We start from the raw sequence: 25,882 nt of genomic DNA, 5'->3' as shown, positions 1-25,882 counted from the left end.
GCTTCCTCATTGTAGCGGCATTAAAATCAATAAACAGTTTGACTCCTATTTTACCTCTTTGCTTTGTTAATGGCAGTAGAAACACAAGGAACATTTTAAATTCATTATTTCAAAAGGATTTTGACGGATTTATAAATCATTTTTCAACTTCAGTGGTACAGTTTGGCTGCATTTATGTGATCAGCTGCACATTTTTATCACTGCGTTGAACATTAAAATGAAAAAAATACATATAAAGATTTCACATTAACATGGCCATGGCCTTTCACTACCAAAATGAATGAGTCCATTGGACATCTGTGACAAATCTGAAGAAATTCCCACATGTTGCTCCTAAGATAATGGCCCTCATTTATCAAACGAGCTTAGACAGAAAGTGAGCATAAAGTGGGCGTACGATCATTTCTATGCAAGGCTTGGCATTTGGGGTGAATAAGTGCTGTCTGTAGTGTAAAGCATTTTGGATAAAAGCGATATATTAGTCCAGTCCATTTACCATCCATTGCCATCTTGTTAGCGTAGTAGTAATGATTGACGGCGGAATGAATGCAGAGTTTAAATGGCGTTTTTTGCGTAACTTCAGTTGCTCACAGTTTGTGAATTATGGGTTTGTTTTTGTTTTTTACATAACTTTAGTTTTTTACGTAACTTCCGTGGCTCACATCCCCCTCGTAACTACTTCCGGCATTTATGTTTGTATTTATTAACAGTTTGTCTCAAATAATTTTATTAAGTCTTTCATACATGTCATCCATAAAACAATTTGTTCATTTTCTGTTTTTTTTTACTAAATACAGAAGAAAATACAAGAGGGGGTGGGACAATATGCAAAATAATTACTTATTTTTAGAAAAATCTGCGTTACCATGAGCCGCAAAATGCTCATTTTGATGTTATTTTCAACTATTAATCGATAAGTTATTGAATATAAATCGCCCTGAAACTGTTCGCACTGACCGCTCGCACAACCTAAAAGCACTTATACGTCCTAATGGACTCAAACTTGGCTTGGTACTTTCTCTTGTGTTCTTTCTCGACTTCATCTTTGCTTGCATTGTATTAACTCTCAAATGTACGTCGCTTTGGATAAATGCATCTGTTAAATGACATTGTAGAACTGTAGAAAATAAAAAAAAATCATCCTTGAGTCTCAGTGGATCCTGAGATGTCGGATGGTAGATGGACGAACTCGACTCCATGATCCGTTTATACGGCTTTTAGTGGCATGGAGACATAAAAAGAGAGGAAGTAAAACACTTTAAAGATACACAAAAACATCACATGAGGACAAAAGTTTCTTCAGTGTGTCTTGAGTGTGATTTTATCTACCACATGGTGGGTTGAAACACTAATTAAGCAGCTCAGTGATTGGACATCCATCACTTATATGAAACTAAACCTCAAAGCCTTTTCTCAAACTTTTTCAAACACCAGACAGTGAAGATATTTACATTTTGGAATTAAAACGGCAATCAGATTGCCCCCATGGGGTAAAACTAGGTTTCATCTGCTCGTTTTGGAAAATATCCATGAAAAAACAAATGGTATAGGACAATAAATGACGAGGTAAACAACACAGAGTAGCCGGCCAGATAACATCCACAACACAGCGGTGGACAGCTCAGGTTAACAAGTGTTGTTTAAGGACGCTATGGGAAGCAGGATAAAAGAGTGTTTGTTGTTTTCCTTGTAGCCTTGAGACCTGGAGGCTGATTCCAGGAGTCCTACGGCGCTCAATCTCTCCTATCTGGATTTGACCCGCGTTGAGGTTATCACTTGCAGTCTCTCAGTGTGTGTCTTTCATTTATCTACTAAAGTAACATTTGTGTCATTTTTTCCAGATATCAGATAGCAGAAGACTCATTGACTCCTCTGAGATCGAAGCATTTCTCTCCCTCTGCAGTGAGAGCGTGGAGATTTGGGGATATAGCTGCATGTTTATCCTGTTTATCTGGTAGACACTAATAAATATTATAATCCAACAGCCCTCTCTACTGTTTTATGAATACTTAAAATACTTAAAAAAGAAACAAAATGACCAAACAAAAGACACAGAGTTATGAAAAAAGACACAAAATTACCAAAAAAACACAGAATTACCAAAAAAGACACAAAATGACCCCAAAAAGACACAAAATGACACAAAAAAGACACAAAATGACCCAAAAAAGACACAGAATTACCAAAAAAGACACAAAATTACCCAAAAAAGACACAGAATTACCCAAAAAAGACACAAAATTACCAAAAAATAACAGAATTACCAAAAAAGACACAAAATTACCCAAAAAAGACACAGAATTACCAAAAGAGACACAAAGTTACCAAAAAAGACACAAAATGACCCAAAAAAAAAACACAAAATGACACAAAAAAGACACAAAATGACCCAGAAAAGGACACAAAATGATCTACTAAAGTAACATTTGTGTCATTTTTTCCAGATATCTGATAGCAGCAGAAGACTCATTGACTCCTTTGAGATGGAAGCATTTCTCTCCCTCTGCAGTGAGAGCGTGGAGATTTGGGGATATAGCTGCATGTTTATCCTGTTTATCTGGCAGACACTAATAAATATTATAATCCAACAGCCCTCTCGACCGTTTTATGAATACTTAAAATACTTAAAAAAAAAACAGAATGACCAAAAAAAGACACAGAGTTACGAAAAAAGACACAAAATTACCAAAAAAAGACACAGAATTACCAGAAAAGACACAAAATGACCAAAAAAGACACAAAATTTCCCAAAAAAGACACAGAATTACCCAAAAAAGACACAAAATGACCAAAAAAGACACAAAATTACCCAAAAAAGACACAAAATGACCAAAAAAAGGACACAAAATAACCAAAAAAGACACAAAATTACCCCAAAAAGACACAAAATTACCAAAAAAAGACAGAATTACCAAAAAGACACAAAATGACCCAAAAAAGACACAAAATTACCCAAAAAAGGACACAAAATTACCTAAAAAAGACACAAAATGACCAAAAAAGACACAAAATGACCAAAAAAAGACAAAGAATTACCAAAAAAGACACAACATGACCAAAAAAATACACAAAATAACCAAAAAAGACACAAAATGACCCAAAAAAGACACAAAATTACCCCAAAAAAGACACAAAATTACCTAAAAAAGACACAAAATGACCAAAAAAAGACACAAAATGACCCAAAAAAGACACAAAATGACCAAAAAAGACACAAAATGACCCAAAAAAGACACAAAATTACCAAAAAAGACACAAAATTACCCCAAAAAGACACAAAATTACCAAAAAAAGACACAGAATTACCAAAAAAGACACAAAATGATCTACTAAAGTAACATTTGTGTCATTTTTTTCCCAGATATCAGATAGCAGAAGACTCATTGACTCCTTTGAGATCGAAGCGTTTCTCTCCCTCTGCAGTGAGAGCGTGGAGATTTGGGGATATAGCTGCATGTTTATCCTGTTTATCTGGCAGACACTAATAAATATTATAATCCAACAGCCCTCTCTACCGTTTTATGAATTGGAGTTGAGGGAGTCTGGCTCGGTGCTGAGCTACAGCAGCTAATACTCAGCCTCTGTAATCCATCTGCTTGCTAATTCTCCTGGTAGCTATGAAACTCCTACGTGGCCCTGTGGGGCGATCGATTGTATCTGTTCCTCTTGTCAATGTATGAAAAAACATGATAACACCAACAGCTGCTTCGTCAGCCCTTGTACTGATAAATTGTCCTGGGGGCGGAGGATGAGGAGAGGACGAAGGAGAGAATAGGGAAGCGGAGATAAAAGAGGGAGATGGTGGGAACGAAATGGAAGAGAGGGGGTAAAGACAAAAGATGAAGATGAAGATAAAGGCGTGGAGATAAGAGACGGTATTAAAGGAGGGATGAAGATGGAGGGAGAAGAAGAACAAAGGTGAAGCTGAGCAGGAGGAGGAGATACTTTATGTTGTTTGATTTTGTAATAACCCTCACACAGGGTTAGAGCAGGAAATAAAATTATACTACTACTGTGTATATAACTCAATAGATACATGCCATGGATCAGGGAGGGGCAACTGGAGGCCCGGGGGCCACATACGGCCCGCACCCTCACTTGAAGTGGCCCTCAGTACAACTACATTCATTTGAGCATGAAATCTTAAAAGTGCAGTGTAAAAATGCACAAAATTACTTCATGCAAGTAATGTTTGTCTGCTGTTCTTGCACTGAAAAAAAAATAAATCACAGTAAGTGGTTATTTTTTTATTTGCTTCAAACCTGTTGTATTCCTATTTATACTGTTATACACTGCAAATAATTTGGTTTTTAAGATAAAACAAACTTAGATTTAGAAGTGTTAGATAATTCACTTGTTTTGTTTGTTAGCTGCGAGCTAACATTAGCTAACAATTAAAGTTGTTTTAATCCCAAAAAGCTAAACTGTGACGAATTACTTCCTGTTGCTAAACACATGCAGCTTTTAAAATAAGAGTGTGTTAACAAAATCCACCACAGAATTTACAAGAAGACTGTCAAAATAAGATGCCTTAAAAAAAACATACAAGAACCCTTATTCTCCTTTAAAATAATTCATGAAACTATACAATATTTGAGATAAGTGTATATGATGGAATTGTGGCATTAGACTGTGTGAGCGGTAGGGGTGTGACGAGATCTCGTGCCACTAGATCTCACAAGATTAAACTTGAGGATATTTCTCGTTGCGTTAAAAATCTGTCTCGCGAGATTTGTGAGCTATCCAAACTTCTATTTGTGACCTGTGGGGGCAGTAATGCGCCTTTGCTACGTCTAGTCTGCCAGAACCCAAAGAAGGAGAAGGAAAAGAAGAGGAGGAGGAGGAGGGGAAGCAGCAAGCAGCCAGAATGATGTCGGAAAATACCGGTATTACCATTGAAGACGCCCCCGCCACTTTCAAATCGTTTGCTTGGCAACATTTTTGGGATGATAAATGACAGTAGAGCGACTGATAAGACACGGACAATATGCAAGCATTGTATGAAAATAATGCTGTACACTGCAGCTAATACGAGTGGAATGTGGAAGAAGAAGTTTATTAAAAACTCATGCTTACATCATGCATTTAATGAGTTATAATAACACATGTCAAAATACATGTGCAACTCGGTTAAATAAAAGTCTGTTGGTCCAGTTATATGTTCTGTCATTGTAGTTTTCTTAAAATCTCGTCTTGTCTTTTCTCGGGAACTCAGTGTATCGTCACACCCCTTGTGAGTGGCCACCAAATTTGGGCTTTTATGGGAAAAAATTCTCCCTTTAACCCCTTCTAGCTTTTTTAATTCCCCAGGAAACAAAGTAAACACCAGATAATAGGTTACAGATTAATTACAAATCATGCAATGTCACCAAATTATAGTTTATTAATACAGCATTTTTTATGTACCACACAGCACCATTTATGTTTATTAATTGCTGACAATTGAAATTATATTTCAATATTGATGCAGCTTATGACAGTGTGCTACATTGACAAGTGGTGCATGCCAGCCACAAAGCTATTGTTTAAAGTCGTGTTGATATATTTTCCTTCACAAAAAGACAAAAAAAATTCTTATCAGCATTTTCACAGATGCTCAAGTGCTAACGGAGGAATTCCGATCCCTTCATGCTGCCTGTAATCTGTTTTGTGCATAGTGGTTGCTGTTTAAAAGTCTCTCCCTGACCTCTGTTGTTTATTTACACATTGCTGCTTCACACCGAGCTGACACCAGGAAACAGCATAAAGAAGGCCCACACCATGGGTTTCTCCATGGTTTTTGCACAGTTTGAGTAACAACACTGCCTCTGGGGAGTGTCTTGTTTTCAAAGAGGTTTTTTTTTTCTTCTGTCACACAAGAGAGTCTCCCCATGCCATGAAAACCCATTGTTCATTTTCATAACACCAGCAGTGCACGACTCTGGGACCCAACTGTGAAAGTTTTCAGCCTTGTTTAAAGTCTGCTGCTGGTTTAATTTAAAACGGAGCTGCGGGGCAGAATGAAGTCATGGTTGGCCTGAAAAACTTTGACAGAAAAGAATGATCCATGCAAGAAAGTTTGATTTTTACAAAGTTAATTTAGATAGACAGATAGCACATCGGCTGGGTTCTCCCAAGCTAATGTGATAGCGGCAATGTTGCGGGGGTATTTTAACCATCTTTTGGTGCATTTTAATCATAATTTTTGCTGACTAGAGAGCCTCCTACATGTCAGAGAAAACAATTCAATGTATACCTCCATTGCACCAGCGCTGCATGGTTGCAGGAGCCAACTGTGAAAGTTTTCAGCTTCATTTGAACTCTGCTGCTGATGTGATTTGAAATGGTGCTCCAAGGCAGAGATAACTCACAGTTGGTGTGAGAATTAAAGAAGATGCACAAGTGGTGCACACAAGGGGAAGTTTGATTTCAAGTTTTAAGACTGCTAAGTTGCTTTCCCAGATAGAGAGATAAATCCCTTGTACCTTCTATCCAAGTTTTTCTCAGCAGTGCAGTAAGTCGATCCGTCTCGACGTATGGTGTGAAGGCCTGAAAGCTGAGGAGAGAATCTTTACTGGCCTTATATCTCTTAAAGACTCGGCTCGGCAGAGTTGAAAGTCTCAGGGCTGTGTTCAGCGGAAGCAGGAAACCTGGAGCTGCTATATTATTAGAGGTCACCTTACACAGTGAAATGAAAACAAACAATTGGAATACATTAGAATAATATGTTCCATTCAGCCTACTATTGGACATATTCCAACTACTGGATCTGGTCCAATATTCACTTTTGTCTTGCTCATTGTGGGTTGTTTTTGAAACTTATTTTTACCCTTCATGGATCAGCTTGTATTAAAACTTTTTGCTTATGTATTCAGCCATTGCAAAAGTTAAAAAGTGTATCTACTATTCCTGTTTTCCTGTTCATTTCAATGCAGCAAAAGACAAAAATGTCAGTAAAATAATTCGATTGAGTAGTGTGAAATATTTGTTTTGAACAGATTGAATTTTCACTGCCAGTCACAGAGATTTTTAGCCCATTAGTCCTGGCTGTTAGACCTGACCATGGCTCAATGTTTCCAGCAGAAGCAGGGACGTGTACAGCAGAAAAGCAAAATTAGAAGAAATGTAAAGAAAACACATCTAGCCAATCTAAAGGCCCATACAGCAAAACGTTTTTTTTCTCGAATGTTTTTGTGTCAAACAGTACATCACAGATTCCATTAAGGGACCTCCATCTGACAAAGATTTTGATTGGTAGATATGATGAAGATCAGAATTCTACAATTGACCGAAAGCTCTGCCCCTTAGTTACTGTTGCTATGTCCGTCAAGCTTCCAGCAGCCATGGAGTGGACAGGCGCTGTTTTAGCAAGTGTTTTTGGATTAAGGCTGCCTATTCACAAAATGCTACAAATATTAAAATAAAATAAGTGTCATAATGGCCTGTGGGGACGTTATGTTCAATATTGATTACATTAACTCAGGGATGGGCAACTGGAGGCCCGGGGGCCGCATACGGCCCACGCCCTCACCTGAAGTGGCCCTCAGTACAACTACATGCATTTGAGCATGAAATCTTAAAAGTGCAGTGTAAAAATGCACAAAATTACTTCTTGCAATTAATGTTGGTCTGCTGTTCTTGCACTGAAAAAAAAAGAAATCACAGTAAGTGGTTATTTTTTATTTGCTTCAAACCTTTTGTATTCCTATTTATACTGTTAAACATGCATTTGAGCATGAAATATGTTAAGTTACTGCACTGTAAACATATTTAAAATTGCAGTTTCATCATATCTGGTTAAGTGCACGCTCCTATATGTGGCCCTGTGGTAGTGGTGATAAAAAAATTGTGGCCCCCTGCAGCATTTAAGTTGCCCATCCCTGCATTAACTCATAGCACTGGTGCTACAGAGGTTGATTGTTTTGTAACGCAAAATCATGTAGCACAAAATCTCTAGCATTAGTATGTAGTTACAAACACCTCATCTGTAGGCTACACTCTAGAAAACATGTAAAATAAGGTGTCAATGGTGCTAAAGTGGTAAATCATCCATAGCACGAACTGATTTTTTGTAGCATTTGCTACATATATGTAGCACTGTACAGCCCTGTATTATGCTAAGCTCCTAGCAACATTGTTAGCAAGCTTAGCATGCCTATTTAACAGACAATATCATTAACATAAGTTAGTTGGACTAGTTATGCACTAGTAGTGGTAATAATATAAGTTGACAGGTACTATAACTGTTTAATTCGGTTTGGGTTATCTCATCTGATATAGCTAGACAATAGTTAGTTAGCTCATGTTAGCTAGCTAGCAGCTTAATTTGGAGATTTTATGCTGCAAGTGGGGTTTCCCCACACTGTTTAATCCACAGCCAGCAACGCTTCTCTGGCGTTTTGGGTTTTGGAAATGGAGAAAAATCGACTCCTCCCTCTAAACTCTCAGACAGTTTCACCTTGTTGCTCAGAGCTCAAAGCTTGACGGACATTCTTCTCTTAGTAACGGTTGCTAAGGTAGGATTGGACAAGGACCGTTCGAGGGTTTAAGAAAACCACAAAGGACGGGTACCCTTTGTTGAGAGGTTCAGAAACAAGACTCAAAATGAATACTGAGGTTTCTCCATGTTCTCTGGATTGCTAACACAACAGCTATGGCTACAATGTGCTATGTCAGAGCTGTGGGTTAAGTTGAAGTTCATCTCTTCTGGTGTCAGTTTGTAGTCTGACTAATATTGACCAATCACATTATAGTAGGCTTTGGTTGACTGCAGGGAAACAGCCCATGTGGAGAGCAAAAAAGGCAGAAATGCAATCTGGGAATGCATTGGCCATCATATATTGAGCTTTAAATCAGCTTAGCTAACACTGCTAAACTTTTTTATAGTGAAACAATCTGGTTATAGACGTCATCCCTCCACTCCAACTCCATCCTCATGTCTCAAGTTCCTAATCAGACTGTGAACAATGACCGGATATCTGCTCGCCACCCCAGAAACATCAGCCCTTGTCTCCCCGGAGGCTAAATAGCTGTCAGGCGATAGATGATGCGATCTGAGATTGAGCTGAAGTTGAAGTGGTGAGTTAACTGCAAAGGGAGCATGATTGGGGGGAGGGTGCTGTGTCAGAGCCTCATAAAAGAAGCCACTGAGTCCATAAACTGGAACAAATTGCAGGAACATCCCACAATATACCGCAGTCCAACAGTCCTGAGATGAACAAGCTGTTACTGAGATTGTACAGCGGAGGCCATGATACGACTATCATCATTTCTGAAGCTGCAGCTTGTGGAGGGGTGGATTTTTTAATATATTATCTTTCAAATTCAAATTAAGTCACTCTGCGGTGTCCTCACATCCTGCCACCACACACTCCTCCGTCTTCTTATCCTCCCTGTATGTCCTGCTCTCTTGTCTGCCTCTCCAGCCCTCTCCTCTTTATCATCTTGGGATCTATAGCACCCAGTGAAGTGACAGATTAGCAGGAGAGAGGCTCGCTCACGCCTCCTTCTAATTGGAGTCCACTGAGCTGTTAGCTCTGTCTGCATCTCTCTGACTCTCTGTGGTCAACCAGGAGAGGAGAGGAGTAAAGTCCTTCATTATTCTTCAATAAATCCTCGTTAAACAAGAGGTCAGCATACCTCTATGCAGACTTTAAAACCTATTTACCGTTATTTCGCTAGCATGTTGGAATTTTTGGTTTTAGTGAAATGTTTCAACTACTGAAAGGACTGCCATGAAATTAGCTTTTGGTTGTTGTCTTTTGGGGGTGGTAATTGGTTATTTTTTACTAAATATTGAGAAAACTAACCTCAGCTTTGTTTTTTTTAATGCTAATTTTAACATTGTAAACATTATACCTGCTAAACGCCAATTGTTCGCCTTGTATCGCCTTTGCACTTGTTTTTTATGATGTCATGATCTTGTACTGTCCATGCCTATTTTACTGTGTTGTCTGGCTTGCTTGTATTTTACTGTAGGTCCATGTTTTATTGTCTGTTCTTGTCATGATGCACTGTCTGTCTTATTGTTGTAACTTTTACCCCTGCTGCTATGTTGGCCAGGCTTCCCCTGAAAAAGAGGTCTTTGTGTCTCAGTGGGACCGACCTGGTTAAATAAAGGTTGAATAAAAATAAAATAAAAAATATCTCATAAACGCCAAAAGACACCTTCTACTCAAAAATTCCCTTTTGCCAACTCCTCAGTAAGGAAAGTAGCTATTGGCTGTCCTAAAAGTGGCTAGAAGTCGCTAAATGACATCATCACATAATTTGCATAATTTACCATGTGCATGTTTTTGTAATGGATGCTGTAGGAGAGAGGAGTAATGTTGTGGGAAAGACAAAAAGTGAGTAAAAAACACCCTAAATATGTTTAGAACTGCAAGTGCACTGTCTTCTGTCACAATTCCAACCGGCAAAAGTGACCCAAAAGAGCTGACTTTGCACATGCGCGATTTGCAGACTGGACGCCGAGGACTCTGCCGCTTGTGAGTGCTTTGGGACGAGGGAGGGACCGCCGGCAGTCCCGCAACTTGTAAGGAAGAATAAGAACGAGTCTCCAAAATTCTCCAATAACACCAGAAAAAGCCCCTAGATTTGTCACTTTTTTAAAAAATAGTCTGAAAAGTCGCTACATAGCAACAAAGTCGCTAAGCTGGCAATACTGCAAAAATTGTCTTTGTTATGTTTATATCAAGCTAGTCTTTATATGTCATAACTTCAAAAGCCAATCACTGTGCAAAAAAATGTGCAAAAGCCAAGAACGAAACCTGAAACACACTGTAACATTGTAGCAGATATTATTGTTGCACTAATGTCAACCACTGCCAGTTAGTTACGAGCTAACAAGCTCCAATGATTCCTCTGCTAGCCATCCTGATGTGCTCTGGTCGTTCACTGGTAAACTTGAGTCAAGAAGCAGTGGTGGGCGAGTTCAAGATGAGAGAAGAAGTCAAAGTGCTTCCAGACCTTTTCATAGTTGTTGTTTTTTACTTTTTTATGGTAGAAAATTAAGAGTATTTTTACATTCAGGTGTATAATGTAAGGCTTGAAGAACTCACCACTGCTCTTTTGTATTCAAAGATCTAAAAAAAAAAAAGGAACAAACTCACCTATTCATTTTTCATAGAACCTCTTCAAATTATAATAAAACACAACCCATATTTATTCATTTAAACTGTTTAGATCTAAAAACATATTCATGCTGTTTTCGTGTTGAAAAGCTGGTGATCATTTGTTGACTGTTGATATAACTTGCCTTCTGTACATTTTTTAAATACCCCCAACATGTTGTTACAACGAGGAAATGCAAATTTAACTAATCAGATTTCATAAAGCACATTTGGCATCATTAGCTGCATTGGGAGAACAATTCTCTACCAGAACAGAGCTGGAAAAGACAAGCAACAAGAATTTGGCAAAGGAGCTAAACTCTCCCCCTCACTCTGCCAGGGAGGATACACAGGGGTTACACACAAACACACACACACACAAACATGCCTCGCTATCTGTGCGCAGATAGAAATATATATCCTGAATACACACACACAAACACACACACACACGAAACACACGCGCTTACACAGAGAGTCTCCAAGGAGTGATGAAATAGATGAGAAGAGGATCCACGGTGAGCCTGGAGGACTGGATAAATATTGACCTGAATGAATGAGGTCTGTCACAGTACATAAAAAGGGCTATACACTCACACACACACACACACACACACACACACACACACACACCGACTCTCCAACATCCATGCCCTCGAAGAACCTCGAAGCCAGTAACTTACCTGTGTACTCGCTGTTCAACCGTATATTTCAACAAAACCTGGAATCAATATTAATATTTATAAAGAAACTGCAATAGCTTCACTGGAAGTGGCATAAATTATGAAAGTGGTGAGTGTGTGTGTGGCTGATATGTGTCATTTCCCACAGGCCATTGCATGTGCACTACTTTTTTTTTCTTTTTTTTTTTTTTTACCTGCAGCCCCCGTCCGAAAAAATCTGCAGAAACTTTATATGATTGGCTGAGGGGCAATAGCTGCGATAAAGTCTGATGAAAATTGATTTTTTTTTTCTTCATAATAACAATGACATTGGCATTTCTGCCTCTGTTTTTCTTCAGTAAATACAACAATACTACATATAGTCTTTAGTCCACCAGAAAGACAAGAAATAATGGATGAAAAGAGAAACGGACTAGAGATCTACATGTTGTGTGGAAAAGGAGATACATTTGTTTATTATAATAATTGCCATGTTGTGTGGATAGGGTTTAAAAAAACCACTCTGTGTCATTTGTAAACGTTTTGTTCACTTTGAACGAATCTTTTATTATTTATTATTTAGTCAGCGAGCGATTCGTTCATTTTGACACGTTCCCTCCCTGTCAGCTGCATAAGCTCAGTGAAGACAGGAAACAGAAATAATTAGTTCACGACCAGGCGGCAACCTCCGGGTCTGAGCAGGGAGGCAAACCAGGAAGTGCCTTAAGCTGCATTCTACCAAAAATACATTAGGGGGTGCTCACGAAGGTTGCAGAAGCATTTGGGTCCTATCTATCTGAATACAAAATGAGAAAACTTCTCACTTGATTTATTACCTCAGATTTTTTTTTAGGACACTATGGTCTCAATCACTAGTAAAAAATCTTCTTCAAGACAATTTGATGTTAATAGTGTAAATAATGGCCCCATTTAGAAGAAAATAGAAGATAAAGAATCGTATGATTTGGGGCGGGGCTACCTTTGATTGACAGGTGGCTAACAAGGCGAGCCGTCATCAGAAGAGAAGCAGAACAATTTGTATCTACGGCAACGTGTCAATAAAGTTGTTGTTTTTTAAAGGACATTTACTGGTTTCGTCTCATGACGTCGACCCTTTCACACTGTATTTTAACTTAATTATTTTTTAAACATTTTTCATTAAATGTCTTGTTCAGTGTTTGGTTGGACTAACAGACACTCCAAGGAGTTGCTGTTCCTTTTTCTTAGGTACGTAACGTACATTTAGTTGTTGTTTTTTGTTTTGATAGCCAAAACTAACATCCCAGTTAATACTACAGCTAATGCTAACATGAATTAGCAGCGACTTCTCCCTCTCGCTCCTCCACAGTCCAAATATGGTCTGCTCCCCGTGTCCGAAACAAGATGGCGACGATCGTAAAGCATTTTGTGGCATCTTCTCTTCTTCTTTTTGTTGTTTTTTTCAACACAAACCACTGAACACACTAGAGCAGCTGGAGCCAAAAGCTGCTTCTCCTCCATTCATTCAGTTTTTACTTCGAGCATGATGGAAAAACTGCTGAAAGAATCTAGTTGTAGTCTTGTAAATAGTTCCCTGCTAGATTGACAGTCTGTCTAAAATCTCAGTGTGAGACTAGAAACTCCAAACACTTGTCTTTAGATGTGAGCTGGTAGTTTTCAGGGAGTATTTTCCAAATATTTTCAAAGTCTTCTGATGTATAGGTAGCATTAGCCGTGGCAGTGAGCCAGTAAGTACAATACAGGACCTGGAACAATCTCACCTTTAATGGCATAGTTTTTTAATGCCATCAGATACACCTGTACTGTGCTTTTCCCACTATGACAAGCCAAAGTGTTTGCTGTTGAAAGGGTCTATTGAGTCAGGTCAGGCTAAATGATGCAACTCTAAGAAACAAGAAGTCAAAAGCACTTAAGCTTCAAATTTATCTGTCAAGACGGGGCAAACAAAAGCCAGCGAATGAAATGTTACTTATTAGAGAGAGAAAAAAAGAAAAATACATGCTGCACACAAACATTAAAACTTTTTTTCTTGTTTTAAAATTCTAATTATAGTCAGTTTATTCTGTTAATCTTGTTTAAGTTGTGTTTAAAGTGATCAGTTTTCTTTTGGTGATGCAGCTGCAGATTGATTAGTGATAGTAGAAACAGGTGTGCATCATTAGACCCTCAGAGCAGGAAGTGACTGGACACTTTCAAGTGAGAAGGAGGAGTTAAGCTGTTCTGTAGAAGAACATATTCTACTATGTTGGTGAAGCTGTGTGTGTGTCTGTGTACCCACAGTTACATTTAATTGTAAGCAGTAACTGAGAAATCTTAAATGATTTCCCTGTTCTTTATTGTGAATGAGTTGAATCCTCTGTAGAGGTTCAGTCCACCCCTGTGTTTACCTGAGTAGATGGTACATTCCAGTTAAAGCAGTGGAGGCTGCTGGTTCAGTCAGTCTGCCCCAGATCCACTCGGGGAGTTAGACTGGTGTGGTTGGGTCAACAGCAGGAGGGGAAGCTAGTAACAAAGTCCTCCAGGGTTTAAATCAGGGGTCTCAAACTCAAATGACCTGGGGGCCGCTGGAGGCACAAAAAAGACATAAAATTAAAAAAAAAAGGCACAAAATGACTGAAAAAACACAAAATTACTTTAAAAAGACACAAAATGACCAAAAAAAGACACAAAATGACAGAAAAAAAACGAAATCACATAAAAAAAGAAACAAAATTACCAAAAAAAGACACAAAATGACCCAAAAAAAGACAGAAAATGACTAAAAAAAGACAGAAAATGACAGAAAAAAACTAAATTACTTAAAAAAAGAAACAAAATGATCAAAAAAGACACAGAATTGCCAAAAAAGATACAAAATGACCAAAAAATACACAAAATGACTGAAAAAACACAATTTCTCCAAAAAGACACAAATTGACCACAAAAAGAGACACAAAATGACCCAAAAAAGACCCAAAATGACCCAAAAAAGACACAAAATGACCAAAAAAGACACAGAATTACCAAAAAAGACACACAAATTATTTAAAAAAGACACAAAATTATTTTAAAGACACAAAATTACAAAAAAAGAAGTAGTGTTGAAGAGAGTCAGCAAAGTGTGTGTGAGGAAAACTCAGTCAGCCCTTTAGAAATGTGTGTATCTGATGTTCCTGTGAGATGGGACAGAGTGTGTGTGTGTCTTTAGTGCGTCATGGCAACGGGCAAGCTTTTGATATAAAACGGAAACATCAGCTGTGGACTATGACTGACCTGGAGAAGGAGCCCACCAGATAAACCAGCTGCACCTGTGTATGCAGGCACAGAACTGGTCTAATGGTGTCAGACAGGCCAGCAGCAGCTACATAACAAGCCCATTGTTTGTCTTGAAGAGTCTGATGGTCATAAAATAAGGGCAGAGGTGTAAAAAGAAGAAACCTGAGCGCCTCAGGAGACTTTCCCCAGGGAACCGTCTGAAGGGTTTTGTTTTGTGTTGCTGTCTGATTGGAACACTTCTGTCACACCGCCGTGAGGTGTTTTATTTTGTGTTCTGGTCTCGTTATTTCCTGTTTTTATTTTGAAATAGTAACTCTCCTCTCGTTTCAGGTCACTTGCCCTTCCCCGTGTGTCATCTGTCTGATTGTCTCCCCTAATCACAGTCTGTGTTCACCTGGTGCTCCCTTCCCTCCATGTGTTCCAATAGTCTGTGTTTCCCTTGTCTTGTGCCAGTGTGTTTGACCCCATCACCATAGGCAACATTGTACCATAACAGTGCACAAGTGAAAAAGAGAATTTTAAAATTAATTTTAACATAATTTTTGTAATTAACTGTTTTCTTGTCTGCTTGAAATTTGACAGGCCAAATATGGGCGTGTTGCCTGAAGGCAACACCTTACCATAGAGTTAACAAAACGTTCAAATAAACTGTCATTTAGTGAAAATACAGTGTGAAAGTCATGAAACAAAACCGGTAAACGTCCTTTTTTTTTTTTTTTTTACTTTGACACGTTGCCGTGGATACACATTGCTTTTCTTCTCTCCTGATGACGGCTCGCCTTGTTAGTGACCTGTCAATCAAAGGTAGCCCCGCCCCAAATCATATGATTCTTTATCTTCTATTTTCTTCTAAATGGGGCCATTATTTACACTATTAACATTAAATTGTCTTGAAGAAGATTTTTTACTAGTGATTGAGACCATAGTGTTGTCTTAAAAAAAAATCTGAGGTAATAAATCAAGTGAGAAGTCTTGTTTTGCACTGAAATGAATGGACCCAAATGCTTCTGCAGCCAAACTTAGCGCCCCCTGCTGGTATTTTTCAGTAGAATGCATCTTAAGGCACTTCCTGGACTTTTTAACATCCAAAATAATTTAATTTTTGTTTGTAGTTGTAGAAAATGTGCCTCTACACTGGACAATAGAGATCTGTGTTTTTTAACGCCCCCTTTATTTTTCCACTTGTCTTAACTGTGACATTTTTTTGTTCTTTTACTCACACACACACACTGCAAATCTTAAAATAAGCACTACTAGATACTACTGCAAGATTATATAATTGTATGCATGTGGGATTTCTATGAATCCAGAAAATATGTTTGATTAAAGATTCAGATAAAACCTGATTCCATACTCGTATAACTCAGTGTTTTATGTGGAGACATTGATGTATGAGTGGCAGGAACAGGCAGTCCCCAGGGAGTTATTAGCAGAGAGAGAAGTTGAATTAATCCACAAAGTTTAGTAGAATGTTTTTAATGTTTCTGTCTCCAACATGCCTTTTGATTTGTGTTGGAAGCTTTGTGGAATAATGTAGAATATTTTTTTCAAACAACAAGTAACATGTTTGATGTGCACAGACGTTTCTGAAGTTATTTTGCAACAGTCTGCTGCTTGTTGCACAAAATAAAATCAGTGATCTGCAATGCATAAGTCTGTCTTGGCAGTGAAAACATCACAGAGTCAGAGAACGGAGGAACAGGTGGAGCAGATAGCTTCATCAGGCTGAGCTGCCTCCAATCATTATTCTCTCTGGCTGACAGTAATGCCACCATTGGAATAAAACTCTTTTCTGCCTGTATGATGATGTCAGCTGGTTGAAAAATGTATAATAAAACTTGAAAGACAAACAAAACATGAAACACTGCATTTGTGTGAAGAAAAAAAAGAAGAAAACTGTTGAAAGGTGTGTCTAAAAACAAGATAAAAACACTAAATCTGAGGGAAATGATCTTGCTGCATGGACAGATAATTTCACTTGACAATATTTCTTAAATTAAGATTATTAAATCTAGAAATAAGCATGTTGAACGCTTAGAATAAGAAATTAACTCATAAAACGATAAATTATGTAACACTTCTAAATCTAAAGTTTTTTTTTTTTATCTTGGTAAGAAAAAAATAATTTGCAGTGCACTCTATTCGGGCCAGTTCATGTAATACATGTACAAAATGACCAAAAAAAGACAAAATAACTAAAAAAGACACAAAATGACCAAAAAAAAGACACAAAATGACCACAAAAAGACACAAAATGTCCGAAAAAAGACACAAACAGACACAAAATGACTAAAAAAGACACAAAATGACCAAAAAAAGACACAAAAAGACATAAAATAACTAAAAAAAGGACACAAAATGACAAAAAAAATGTTTTATCTTCGCCTGATAAAAGGTTAAAAACCAAAGCTTTTATGAATTGTTGATAAACCAAATGGATCACTTGCCTTTCCATGTCTTGGCTGAGCTGATTAATATTCTGTTTCTTTTCAACAAGTCTCATCACCTGTTCTCTTCTAATTCTTCTCTTTCCTACTTGTTGAGGCACATACATGCAGTACCTGCCTTCAGCATCATGATGGGAACCCCCCAGCCTGGAATATGAATATCTAAAAACATTGCATGCATCAATTAGATTATTTTAATGCATTAATCATCTAATATCTGTTGGAGAACGTCGACTGTAAAAAGACACTGATTCCAGGAAGTAAAGAGGATCTGGTCCTGCTGTGACTGAACATCTCCACTGAGATTATTGGGTGCAGCAGAGTGGTGTTTATAGATATGAAGCCCATCTGTACGCTCCAGGACACACACTCTTCATGGCCAACAACCTGCTGAAGTGTCCTTGAGCAAAATACTGAGCACTGTTGGCTCTAGTGGTGATATTCTGAAGCTGAAGCTGACCTCCCTGCTGCAGGAGGAAAACCCTACGAGTGTGTTTAGATGCTTTTAGTCAAACTGATGAGTGGAGATTGCATTCAACTCTATGGAGTCTTGGGCTATTTTGTCCATTTTTGAATCATTTTCATGTCTTTTTGTGTCTTTTTTGTGTCTTTTTGGTAATTTTGTGTCTGGTGTTGTGTCTTTTTTTTAGTTATTTTGTGTCTTTTTAGTCATTTTGTGTCTTTTTTTAGTCATTTTGTGTGTTCTGTGTGGGGTTTTTTTTGGTCATTCTGTCTTGTCATTTTTTGTCTGTTGTTGTGTCTTTTTTTTTAGCTATTTTGTGTCTTTTTAGTCATTTTGTGTCTTTTTTTCGTCATTTTGTGCCTTTTTTTTAGTCATTTTGTATCTTTATTAAGTCATTTTGTGTCTCTTCTTAGTCATTTTGTGTCTTCTGTGGGGTTTTTTTGGTCATTCTGTCTTCTCATTTTGTGTCTTTTTTAGTAATTTTGTGTCTTTTTTTGGTCATTTTGAATCTTTTTTTGGTCACACTATCATGCTCAATAAAGAATTTTAAATGGTTAAAGGTTGCAAATAAAACATATAAGAGGGTTCCATCCAGTTCTATCATTTTATACTAAATATATCTGAGCTTGTCTCCAGTTTTACTTGGTATATCATCATCAAACTGAAACTGGCCTCATGGAGTTTACAGCCAGAACTTTAGAGGTAAATTTACAGTAGGGCTCCACGCTGCTTTGTTTTCTAGTCTGGATGTCATGAAGAAGTCTGGATTTGGAGCTTTTGGAGACTCCAGAGGGTTAAAGGTACTGGTATAACCCCAAAGCAGAAGCTCAGCTGTTTCACTTTTTAAGCAGCAGCACCACCTGCTGGTGTCACGGTGAGAGCACACCTCATTTACCTCATTTAACATGTCAGGAATCAGCTTGGCATTTTTATTTTCATGCTCTGCAATCACCTGATAAATGCATGTCAGCTTGTTTTTACACATTCACTCGTAGCGCTCAGTGGCTGCAAGCATCTTAATCCACATGAATCCTGGACCCCCCTGGTTCTCGCCCACCCCCTCTCCAGGAGTCTCAGTAATCCCTTTAGGATTTTCATTAGTAACAGAGTGTTTATGTGATTACACTGCATGTATCTTTCTAGAAAGAGCAGATTTTCAGAATGTAATGTTAGTAGCAGTTCATTTTCAATGAGAAAATTATAACTATTGGAGATAAAGTTCACTTCCTCCTGCCATTTACAGGCACTGAGGCATCTTTAAACCCAGGAAAGGGTACAAACCCAGACATATATTTTGATTGCTTTGCCCCCATCAATTTACAACAACTAACCTCAATGATTTCTTCATCTAAACCAGGGGTCTCGAACACAAATTACCTGGGGGCCACTGGAGGCAGTATCAAAATGACCAAAAAAAGACACAAAATGACAGAAAAAAAAACGAAATTACTGAAAAAAGACACAAAATGACCAAAAAAGACACAAAATTACTTTAAAAAAAAAAGAAACAAAATGACCGAAAAAATTAAATTACTTAAAAAACACACAAAATGACAGAAAAAATAAAACTAAAAAAATTACAAAAAAAGACACAAAATTACCAAAAAAAAGACACAAAATTACCCAAAAGAAGTAAATTATTTTAAAAAAGAAACAAAATGACTGAAAAAAATTAAATTACTTAAAAAAGACACAAAATGACAGAAAAAATAAAACACAAAATTACTAAAGAAAAGACATAAAATGACCCAAAAAAATTAAATTACTTAAAAAATACAGAAAATGAGCAAAAAAATACACAAAATTACTAAACAGGCTATGTGCCACAATCCTTTAAAGTAGCTGTAATTAAACTTCTTCTGAAACAGGTTAATTTAGATCCTGGTGTTTTAGCAAACTATAGACCAATATCTAACCTCCCGTTCCTCTCTAAGATCCTTTGTGATTTTCTACAACACAACAGTTTATATGAGGACTTTCAGTCAGGATTTAGAACTCATCATAGCACAGAAACAGCACTGGTAAAAATTACAAATTACCTTTTAATTTCTTCAGACAAAGGACTTTTCTCTGTCCTTTTCTTGCTGTATAAATAAAATTGACTTGACTTGACTTGACTTAATCATAATGAAGTCATTAGAATGAACATTGCATGCATAAACCCAAGTGGAAATCCATATTGCTCTATTTAATACTTACTTGCTGGACAGATTCAACACTTATTCTAAAAGCCTGATCACTAGTTTCATATAAAGAACTCAAACTTGAAGGATAAGCTCCCAGGCTGTCTGAAAACAATACCCACATGTGCTATATGTGCCTGACAGTTGAAATAAAAGTGCAGCTCTCCTTGAACATGCTGATCCAGTCATGCAGTCTGTGTCTCTGTCCGTGGTGCTGAAAGATTCACCTCCGCTCTGTCTCAGTGTCTCTCTGTGGCTGTGTCTCTGTCCATGGTGCTGAAATATAACTCTAGAACTGTGGTGATGATGATGATGATGATCTTTGTGGACTACTGTTTTCATTGTTTTGAAGCCTTGAGTTTAATAATTTGGCCGGCGCCAATTTGTTTTTGTTGTTTTTAGTCAGTCTTTTAATATCTTATACACAACTGCAAAAAAGGAGTGTCTAAAACTATTAAACTTTAAAAAACTATCTTGCTGCATGGACAGATAATTTCACTTGACAAGATTTCTTAAATTAAGATTATTAAATCTAGAAATAAGCATGTTGAACGCCTAAAATAAGAAATTAACTGTTAAAACAAAATAAATTGTCTAACACTTCTAAATCTAAAGTTTTTTTTTATCTTGGTAAGAAACAAATAATTGTCAGGTCACTCTGCTCGGGCCAGTTCATCGCTGCTTGCAGCTTTAATTTATCTTGTTTAAGTTTTAATTACTTATTTAAGTTAATTTCCCTCAGATTTAGTGTTTTTATCTTGTTTTTAGACACCCCTTTTTTGCAGTGCAGTCATATCTATTTTATTTTATTCTTTTTACGCCAACATGTTCCTTTTTAACTTATTGTGTGTCTTTTTAACTTATTGTGTGTCTTTAAGTCATGAGTCTGAAGGAAATTTTTCTCTATCTTGTATAATGACAATCATAATTCTTGAATCTTGAACCAGAAGTGACCATATTTGCACAACAGGATGAAGCTGGGGAAGACAGACATATTAGCAGCCTGCCACCAAGGTAGCTTAGCATTATGCTAATGCTAAGAGAGGTGCATCCATAATTTTCATGAACTGTTCATTCATTATCCTTAACCGATTAGACACGGTCTCATTCACTCCTACGGGCAATTTAGAGTCACCAATTAAACCTAAGTGCATGTTTTTGGACTGAGGGAGGAAGCCAGAGTACCCGATGAGAACCCACACTGACACGGGGAGAACATCCAAACTCCACACAGAAGAGCCGCAGGCCGGAGTCGAACCGGCGACCCTCTTGCTGAGGTGCAAGAGTGCTAACCACTCCCCCTCAACTGTGATATTGCAAAAAAACAGGCTTTAAAAAAAAGTGCTCCTTGGAAAAACTTTGAACTAAAAACACAATGTAAAAGGATCAAAACTTTAACACAAAAGCATGAAAAACACCAAAAATAAGTAATAAAAACGGCTCAAGGTAGCCCCGCCCTAAAAAATTATACCCTTTTTTATTGTCTATAATACTCTAAACAAGACCATCATTTACAAAATTAACATCATGCTGTATTGAAGACTTAAAACTAATGATTAAACTCATGAGGACATTTTTTCCTCAGGTAATAAATCAAGTGAGAAGTAGCGTAATTTTCTCATTGACTTTTATACAATCAGATTTCTTTTTGCAGCCGGTGGAGTCGCCCCCTGCTGGCCATTAGAAAGAATGCAGGTTAAAGGCACTTGAGCATTGGTTTTGCTTTAATAAGCCCGGATGTTGCAGCTTAAATAAAGCCCTTGAACACTTGGCAGGAGAACAGTTATTATTGAATAAACAGTCTGTTAACTCAGGTGACATTTCATCTAATAAATCATTTATTTTCTCCATAAAATTAAACATCAAGCTGTCACAGCTTTGGGGCTGAAAGCTGTTAAACAGTTAAGCACTTCAAGAAATAATTTCCATGTAATTCGTTCACAAGAAACAAAGGCATTCATTTAAATCACAAATAACTCATTGTGTTGTTGGAAGAAAAAGCTTTGTGGTTTGAAAAGGCTTTTTAACACAACGAAACAACAAACAGTTTGTTTAATTTCAACAGAAGAGACTGTGGGGGAAAAGAACAGTGTTTTCTCATTATCTCCCTAAAACATGGATGAGGAGCTTTCATAATTATAGTGAGGAGCCCAGTATCCGCTTTATGTACACAGAAATGTATTGAAAATGTATACATATGTTCTAGATTGTACATGTAAGAATATTTTGAAGCACCGTGTTCATAAAGGCACTTAAACTCTCCAACCTTTCGTCTTTAGTCATCACACAGGTTGTTTCACTTTTACTTTTCTCCATCTTCTTTCTCTTTTCCTCCTTTTCCCGGGTTCTCTCTGGTTTTATAATGCTCTTCTGGTAGATTCCTGAGCTTCTCAGCAGCCTAAAAATACAAGAAAACAGTATTACTGTACAGATTTTAAACAGTTTTCACCCTCTGAACCCCAGCAGGATTGAAACATATGTTTTCTTTGGCATCTTCATTTGACAATCTTTTTTTGATCGCCAAAAATCCACCATTTGTCGTGGAAAGAAAAAAAACAGCATTATAATCGGAATTTGAACTTTCCAACAGTCCTTGAATGGATCATTGGTAGCGAAAGTTTCCATTAGAAAATGTAACCAAAATGAAGCTTAATATTGTGATATTTCGGTCCAAATCCCTTTATTCTACATGTCTAATTTCAAAATAAAATAAAAAAAAGTATCTTCTGCACAAACCTGATCCTGTTGAAAACATTAATTTCTGCAGAATCCATGATTGATTTTGCTAGGACAAACAGGCAGCGGATTTATAACTTTAGAGGGTTAATGCTAATGTTTGAAACTCACAATGTTATAGAATTAATCTCAAGTACAGATGTGTGTCAGTTTTGGGTGTAAAATTATGGAATTATGGACTAAATGATGAAATAAAGATAAAGTGTAATTCTATGTTAGTTTTCAAGAAGACTTTAAAGTCTAAAATTATCAAGGGTTACAATGAAATTTGATTGAATTTGATTTTTCAGTTTAAGGTATCATGTGTTTTGTAACGATGTGAATTATTCAGTTAATGTAATATATATAATGTATACATGTAGATGGTACAGGAGAGGCAAAAATCAGCCTTTAGTGGGGCTTCAGCCTAGTCATTTTTCAGTTGCTGTCTGATGGATTCTTTTGTAAAAACATGATTTTATTTAAATTTTTGTTGGGGTTTTTTAACCGAAATAAAGCATGATTCCCCTTTTAGTAAGGACAGAATAATATTTTTTTTATATTTACTTAAACTTTAGCTGAAGCTGCTTATCAAACTGTATTTTTGCACATGTATATTTGCACCCCTGTTTATTTACACACCTGTATATTTGCACACTTGCTGTAACTGTTATCTATGAGTAACAGCTGCTTATGCACATGCACCATCCATTCCACTTTTTCTATCCTAGGCTATGTATTGTGGGCTCATTTTATGTATAGGTGGAATGTGTATGGAAACATGTGTTGTGTTGTGTTGTGTTGTGTTGTGTTGTGTTGTGTTGTGTTGTGTTGTGTTGTGTTGTGTTTATGTTGGCTGCTGGAACACCTACATTTCTCTGCTGGGATAAATAAATCTTATCTTATCTTATCTTATCTTATCTTATCTTATCTTATCTTATCTTATCTTATCTTATCTTATCTTATCTTATCTTATCTTATCTTATCTTATCTTATCTTATCTTATCATTCATTCATTCATTCATTCATTCATTCATGCATCCATATGACATCACTAGCCCACCTGCTCTGGGGTGAGGTCCCTCTGCTCCTGGGCCAACATCTCATATCCCACCATGAACTTCTTGACGGTGGCGGAGCGCAGCAGAGGGGGGTAGTAGTGAGCGTGGAGCTGCCAGTGAGAGTTGTCCTCCTTTAAATGGGGGCCGGTCGGGGCCCCTGAGGGGAGAGAGGCAGACTTCAGACTGGAGACACAGAAGCAGCTTTACTCTCTGAGTCAGAGTCTGTGTTCACACGACAAACATAATCCAGACGGCTTTAAGGTAGGATAACAGGATAACCGCTGATCTACTGTTAAAACACTGTGAGCAAGGCCAAAATCATCAGGATACTCAGAAAAATTATTAAACAGGAAAAAATGACTTGGTGGAGTCAGGACCAAGGTTATAATCGTTTTGGATTTTTCATTAGTTTTAGATTTAACTGAGTGTGCTTGAAAGAGCACACTATATACTTTTCACCGGGCTTAATCCTAGATTTTATTCTTCCGTTTCTTCCATGTTTTTTTCAGTCGACTACTCCTCCCAGAGTTTTGGTCGCACATACACTAAAAAGGTATCAAATCGACCGACTCGGCCATGATAAGTGTGCTAGGACTTTTCTAAGGGTTTCGGCAAATGGTTTTCAAATTATTTGTCAACAACACTCCAACAAATCCCCCTAATGTAACCCAGTGAAGAGGCTAGAGTGAATGACATCATCGCTAGAGTGGAGAGGGAGAGAGAAAAAATATTTTCAAGAAAAAAAATTTGGAAACTGCTTTTTAACTGGCCAGCCAAATTGGTTATATGTAGGTAAGGCTACATGTATTGATGATGTAATTTTAAAGCTCAAAAATCATGATGATTTATTTGCCCCTTGACCCCAAAAACGAAGTTACTGCATTGCTGTAAAAGGTTCTAATAGTAATGCGGAGTGGAGTAACTACAGTGTTGTTGTCTTTTTTCAGCTTTTATATCTAGTTTCCAGTGAATAAACATTTTCAAATTGATTTTGTTATAAATGTATTTAGAAGTGTTTAACAACTCTATTCAAAGATTTGTGTATTTTAGACTTAACATTACAAAGTAATGTTATATTTTAGTCTTAATATCATTTATCTCACTTTTTTTTTCACTTCATCACTATCTAGATAATAATTTCCCTTTCAAACAAACTTATAATTTCTATTATTTTTATGTTTAAATTAGTATATATATCCAAAGCAGACTGTGGTAAGTGCAATTACTGCTTTGGTTTTGAGTTGGATTTTGTGGTTTTTATATCATTATTTATCTGAAATAAAGCAAAATTGAAATCTAAAACTTTGTCACAAGATAAAACAGACATGAAGGAGTTCATTTTTAGTTATAACTCAATTTGACCAAAAATTGAGTTACTGCAGTTAGACTTTGTAGGGCAGTATACTGCCTGTTCGAAAAAGGTGTGGCCAGGGTGGGATGAGTCATTGATAATGGATTTCTATTTCAGTTAACAAAAATGTTTTTTCAACTCCAGTTTTCTTTATTTCATTAGTTTTTGTTAACTATAATAACCTGGGTCAGGACGTTTGTATTTTCTTTAACAAACTGTACGGAACAACAACAAGTGCCAAATGGCAGTAAAATGTGCACATATGGACACAATATAAACATTTCTTCAAAGTTTCTGTAAACACACAAACACAAGCAGAATCACAGAAACAGAAACATTAAGTTCTGCAGAATCCATGATTGATTTTGCTAGGACAAAAAGTCACGTGACAAATATTCACCGAAAATCAGACGGAACAGAAGGTTTACACAGACCAGAGAGGAGAGGACAGGAGAGGTTGCAAGTAGAAGTTGAAAAAAAGCAAATAGTTCAATATTATAGCATGAAGTGACCCATTTTTTTAACCCAATATTCTTGACACTTAGGCCCTTGGAAAGGTGTTTTATATATAAATTCCATTTTATTCCAATTCTTAAAAAAAGAGACAACAAGTGCCAGATGGCAGTAAAATTTGCACATATGGACACAATATGAA

General features: G+C 37.1%; 1 protein-coding gene across 1 annotated transcript in view; it reads right to left on the bottom strand.

Moving 5' to 3' along the window:
* Window positions 1-21,900: 21,900 nt before the first annotated feature.
* The window catches only part of galt (galactose-1-phosphate uridylyltransferase), a 66,473-nt gene continuing 62,491 nt past the window's right edge, over window positions 21,901-25,882 (bottom strand). The window contains exons 10-11 of the mRNA XM_059358624.1: window positions 23,879-24,033; window positions 21,901-22,498 (exon numbers count right to left, since the gene is read on the bottom strand). Coding sequence (XP_059214607.1) covers window positions 22,403-22,498; window positions 23,879-24,033 — 251 coding nt within the window. The 3' untranslated portion in view covers window positions 21,901-22,402. The remainder of the gene's footprint in view (window positions 22,499-23,878; window positions 24,034-25,882) is intronic.

Source organism: Centropristis striata, chromosome 19 (genome assembly GCF_030273125.1).
Source record: "Centropristis striata isolate RG_2023a ecotype Rhode Island chromosome 19, C.striata_1.0, whole genome shotgun sequence".
NCBI classification, from domain to species: domain Eukaryota; kingdom Metazoa; phylum Chordata; class Actinopteri; order Perciformes; family Serranidae; genus Centropristis; species Centropristis striata.
The sequence above is the reverse complement of the archived record's forward strand: the minus strand, read 5'-3'. Positions and strand labels throughout refer to the sequence as shown.